The sequence below is a fragment of the Priapulus caudatus genome, unplaced genomic scaffold (assembly GCF_000485595.1).
Source record: "Priapulus caudatus unplaced genomic scaffold, Priapulus_caudatus-5.0.1 Scaffold173, whole genome shotgun sequence".
NCBI classification, from domain to species: Eukaryota; Metazoa; Priapulida; class Priapulimorpha; order Priapulimorphida; family Priapulidae; genus Priapulus; species Priapulus caudatus.
In genome coordinates, this window is record NW_014577234.1 from 64545 (window position 1) to 70472 (window position 5928).

Here is a 5928-nt window from a genome sequence, read left to right on the forward strand (position 1 = left end):
ATAGATCTCGTATTTATTTAGCATTATATTTTATTGAAACGCTTCAAGTGCCTGTGAGCTGTACGCTAAGTGACGTGAACGCGATATCCTAGATACATTAATGTAACCCAACAAGAGTAGGTTGTTACTACTAACCTACTACTACTATTTACTAAAAGTATAGGTTGTTACTACTAACCTACTACTACTATTTACTAAAAGTATAGGTTGTTACTACTAACCTACTACTACTAACATACTATTACTAACCACTACTAAGGGTAGGTTGTTACTACTAACCGACAACTACTAACTACTAACTATAACGAGTAGTTTGTTACTACTAACCTACTACCACTAACTACTGAGAGTAGATTATTACTACTAACCTACTACTACTAACTACTAACATACTACTACTAACTATAACTAGTAGTTTGTTACTACCAACCTACTACCACTAACTACTGAGAGTAGATTATTACTACTAACCTACTACTACTAACTACTAACAGTACGTTGTTACTACTAACCTACTACTACTAACTACTAACAATACGTTGTTACTACTAACCTACTACTACTAACTACTAAGAGTACGTTGTTACTATACTATTGAGTAATAAGAGTAATAAGAGTAGTAATGTTGTACTAAGAGTACGTAGGAGAGCTCTTGTTGGGTTACATTATTGTATCAAGAGCGTATAAAGAAGGTATATTATACCTTCTATTATACCTTCTATTATACCTTCTTTATATACGCTCTTGATTGTATCTAGCGCTACCCGTGCCTTTGTGTATACTCGCCCTATATATTTCCCCCTCGGGGCTTAGGGACTCTCTCTTTATTCATGTGCTCTTGATTATATGTTATGTGTAGCACGCAGGCAGGGACTAGGCCATGGCGCTAATCGTGCGCTAATACCCCGGTGTTACGTCTATGATAACGTTTATAGATCATCTAACGATGGAATCGTCGATCGGATGGTTGCAGTATCGCGTTTAACGACCCCCCAAAGCTTTCAATGCAGAGTTCAGTAGCAGTTAATGGTGCATGTAGGCCTATACGGTTGTTCTATAACCATCACACAGCTGCGTGCGTGCGTGCGTACGTGCGTACGCGCGTGAGTGCGTTCATGTGTGCGTGCGTGCGTGCGTGCGTGCGTGCGTGCGTGCGTGCGTGCGTGCATGCGTGCGTGCGTGCGTGCGTGCGTCCGCCTCGCGTGTCTGTGTAGTTGGTGGTAGCCAACCCGAAATTGAAGCCAGAACTGAAATTATTTCTCAAAATACGCGATAAGATTGATTACGTGATAGCGTGTGGGTCGCTGAAAGCATCCTGTGTGTGCTAGAGCGCTCTGGTGGCATTCTACTCAAAGAAAAATGTTCGAATTCCATACGCAATTTCCTGATGTCTGAGCGATTTTCAGGCAGTTTTGTAGCAGAAAACGCCAAGGTCGTGAGGTCATGTATGTACAATATCTGCTCAATTTCTTCGATAACAAAACTTGAATAAACCCATCTCCATATAATCAGAAGCAAATGAAAACAAATAGGCTTTTATTCATTCCTGATATATAACGTAAGCACCATTTCGTTATTTTTATTTCTCAAAAACTCGGACCCAGGATAGAAATTCGTCCGCTCACAGGGAACTCTAACGTGTATCTATGCTGTTACAGCCGCCTGCATCTTCGTCTGCTGCTTCTGTCTTTATAACTGTATTTATAACTGTATATATCAACCGTATCTATGCTGTTACAGCCGCCTGCATCTTCGTCTGCTGCTTCTGTCTTTATAACTGTATTTATAACTGTATATATCAACCGTTTTTTATAACTGTATATATCAACTGTATCTATGCTGTTACAGCCGCCTGCATCTTCGTCTGCTGCGAGGTTCTCATTAACTCCATCAGCACGCTGAAGAGCGACCTTCTCCTCATGCACCGAGGCTTCGTCTACATGTGCACCTACGGCTACTCCTTCTACCTCGCGTGGCTCTCCTTCGGGCTGGTGCTTCTCACCGGCTGCGCCTTCATGCTGCTCTCGAAGAAGCGGAAGGGCGAGCGAGCGTACACGGAGTCGGAGGCGCTCGCAAACGAACCGATGCAACTCGGCAGGATATGAGGCGTCCGCAGCGCCATCGCGCGGCCAAACGTGGAACGACTTCGACGCAATATGGCGCCGAGTCGCGAGGTCGACGAGCGGCACCCCGGCGCGCATGCGCAAGTACTCTCCCTAGCGAGAGAGAGAGCGACGGAGGGAGGTCACTGAGTGAGCGAGGCGTGGAGAAAGCGGCGAGGGAGGGCGTGAAAAGCGCGGCGGTGCGGGTGCCGAAGCATGGAGGCAGGCTCGACAGTCTGCGTGAACAGCGAGAGATTCACTCACAGTCATGAGGCGAAACCTCACGTCACCGTCTCCAGTACTACGCCCCGTCACGTTTTCGGGAACGGCTGCGGCTTAATCCGGGAAAGATGTTTCTCTCCCCCCCCCCACCTTTTAACGCGGCTTCGTTTAGACTGACAGCTTTGCGATAATCTCGCGTAGCCACGTTGAAACGTATATAAGCTCCCCCCCCCACCCACCCCCACAGCAATGAAATACACGTTGTCTCCTGGCTCTAACCGACACGAACATTTCTCGTTGATGCGACGAGACAAGGTGAAGTGTTTGCTAGCCACTGCTCGCCTCTGCCTCTTTGGCGGCGGCATACGTGATGCGGACTTGACGAGACAGGCTATCTAATTGCAATCTATAGCGACCGTGTAAAGGGACCTTCAAAGCAACGAGATGCGAGACTATCCGCAGACTTACAGAGAATCATTCACACACACGCGATGCGATCAGCAGTGAGTAATAACGTCACTACGTCAGTGTAGCGAAGGATACGTACCGGAGTGAAGGTGGCGAACGGGTACCAGTGACCAGTCTATACGTAGTGTTCCGGATATAGGGGGTTCTCCAAGGCAGGAAAAACCCGCAAAAAGCCCGCGAAAGGGGGGTTCAGAAATTTTGGCAGTCCTGAGATAGGGGGGGGTGCTTTCAAAGGGAGGGAACGAGCATATGCGTACCCTAAATAACACTGAGTGGAGGGGCCGGGCCTCTCTCTCTTTCATCTTGAATATCATAGAAAACTTTATCAAATCCCGGAATCAAATTCCTGAAATTCCTGCTAGTTTTGAAAGCTCATTCAGGATTATTTCATTTTGAAAAATTAAAAAATATTGCTCCCTAGTTCCCCTCGCTCACTGAACTCTACACTACGTAGTGTAGACTGGTACCCAGTCGACAGTTCCACACGCTACACTAGGGGGTGTATTTGACTTTTCACCCGGAAATTTCTTTAAAAAGGGGGTGTTTTTTTTTTTACAATTCTTGGGCCGGATTTTGTCGCGCGAAAAATACCCCTTTACCGGAGATTTTGGGAACGCGCATGCGGTTCTTCCGACCTCGGAGTGGGGGGGGGGCCGGGTGAGTAACCTGGCGATAAAGCGTCAGCGACAGATGTAACCACTGGTCGCATTATTCCGATAGAACGATCGAAATGTAATTGAAGTGCGCGCGCAAATCGAATGTAGGTGGCGCTGCAGCTGCAGGAACGAATCTGTACCGGAGAGAGGACAGGAATTCCTAGGCTACATACAGTGAACGCCATCGTCTCGGTTCGAATCCCTACAAGATCTATGCAGCGTCCATCTTACGAGGTCAACACACAAAGCGGTCATCGGCGTTGGGACCCAGATCTTCTGGCTTGTCGGACAAATCAGCAATGAACGGGTTGTGGGGGAAGGGATCAACGGCCTCGACAGTTCGCAGGATTTCAGGATTAAATGTTTTTACGTGGTCACATGAAGGTGCTGGCGGAAGGGAAAGATTCTGAGGTTTTTTTTGTAGACTGACGCGCGGTTTGCCGTAGCAATTACGCGTTGGCTGTAGAAATTGACTGTGGTGACGTGAAGGGAAAATTGCTAGAAGGAAAAATTTGTCGTGGTCACGTGATGACGGTAAAAGGAAAAATTGGCTGTGGTCACGTGGTGACAGTAGAAGGGAAAATTGACTGCGGTCACGCGATGAAAGGAGAAAGACTTTCTTTCATCACGTGACGGACAGTGGAAGGAACGATTGAATTTAATCCCGTCGAGATGTTGAGATAAATATCAACAAGAGTACATAATAGAGATCTATTCTATTAAATCACATCTCTATTATGTACTCTTGATATCAAGCATCGCAGACGTCACCGTGGCTATGGTGTGGAGAATGCGCGGGGGTTGCGGGGCAGATGCACTGATCTTTATATACTAACCCTGGTTAGTATATAAAGATTAGTGGGCAGATGGCGCGTGGTTTATTGTAAGCGCAAAAGATCGTCTCAGATTTGAAAGCCTCTGTGGGAGAGGTATACCTACGCGATGCACTGCGGGGGGTATCTTAGCAATATACTTGCCAATGGCGGCCCTGCCCGCGGCTATCATTTTTACAATGTAAATAGTTCTGTAAATAGTTTTCCCCATTTGTTTACGTTATAAGTTTAAGCGTTTTTCAAGAGTTTTTAGAGTGAGGCATTACGTACGCGTGCGTGCATATGTGCGTGCGTGTATACGTGTGTGCTTGCGCGCGCGAATGTCTGTGCGTGCACGCGCGCGTACGTGCGTCTGTCGGTTGTTCATGCGACCCAGGAGCCTACTGCATTGTAAATTATGTTCCTCATATTACAGTAACGTGAAGAATAGACAGAGATCGTTCTACCAATAGTCTGGTTACGCCATTATACACAAGGGAGACAAAGAGCTTCGAGTATAGCCCATGTGTCGGAGGTTGGGAGATATTATGGCATGGACTACCCGAATCACCAACTCACCGATATATATATATATATATATATATATATATATATATATATAATATATATATATATATTGTATAATATATTACAGGCTGCCCCATACTAAAGTCGCTGCTGCTAACGGGGTAACACCATCGTTCCGTTTCCAAACGTTCCTATAATATAATATATATATATATAATTTCTTATAATTCCTGAGAATATGAAGCAATAATTCAAGTAGTCCGTCTATATATAATCCCTATATCATCGTTTGACTGTCCAACAAACTAATATTGCAGACACTGCCAGACAGTGATTAACGGGCACATTACAGCACTTACCTGTGCAGTGCATTACAGCACTTACAGCACTTACCGAACGCAGGTCGCTTGCGTATGAACGCTCCGGAGATGGTGTCACCCGTTAGCAGCAGCGACTTTAGTATGCAGCCTTGTCCTAGTTAGAAAGAACTGACCAAAGATTCTAAATATTTAACAAGCGGCAGAGTGAATATACGCCAATATGTTTGGATTTGGCTCCCGTAAATCGATCACATGCAATTGGGGGAATATTTCATCATTTCTTGCCACTGTGCCAAAATTACGCGGATACAAACATATTTATGAAGTGAGACGTTGAGTGCATAATCAATCAGTTACCGTGTCGCTAGTCAGGCTACCGACGTTGCATTGTTCATTAGATGCCGTAAAATTATCCATTTTTACTTCATCACGACAGTGATTATGACGGTGATAACGATGACCGGGTGTAGTGCGCCGATGCAAAAGCAAAACGCAAGGACTATCCCATTTTTTAAACAGTAATTGTGACAATTAATAGCGTTTATCGAGCACACGTCTATATAGAGTTTATTTATGCACATTTGTTCTACTCGTGGTATCCAGAGTCGTGCCCCCTTCACTATATTGATACGGAAGTTTACCCGTACCAGAGCACGTATATCATAATTTATCATCTTGATATACGTCCTCTGTCAGTACCAACCCTGCAGCGCCATCATGCGGATAAGAACTATGGAACTGCGTGACATAATTTTTAGCCTCTTTCTTGTGAGTTGCTGCCCAAACCTGCTGCTGCTTTTCCCTTCTTGTAATTATGTGG

General features: G+C 45.3%; 1 protein-coding gene across 2 annotated transcripts in view; it reads left to right on the plus strand.

Moving 5' to 3' along the window:
• The window catches only part of LOC106806671 (epithelial membrane protein 2-like), a 51322-nt gene extending 48493 nt beyond the window's left edge, over positions 1–2829 (plus strand). The window contains exon 4 of one of the 2 annotated variants that reach the window (XM_014808683.1): positions 1849–2829. In XM_014808683.1, the coding sequence (XP_014664169.1) occupies positions 1849–2105 (257 nt within the window). In that variant the 3' untranslated portion in view covers positions 2106–2829. Of the gene's footprint in view, positions 1–1658; positions 1789–1848 lie in introns of those variants that run through there. The other variant, XM_014808684.1, reaches the window with a different exon arrangement.
• Positions 2830–5928: the final 3099 nt, after the last annotated feature.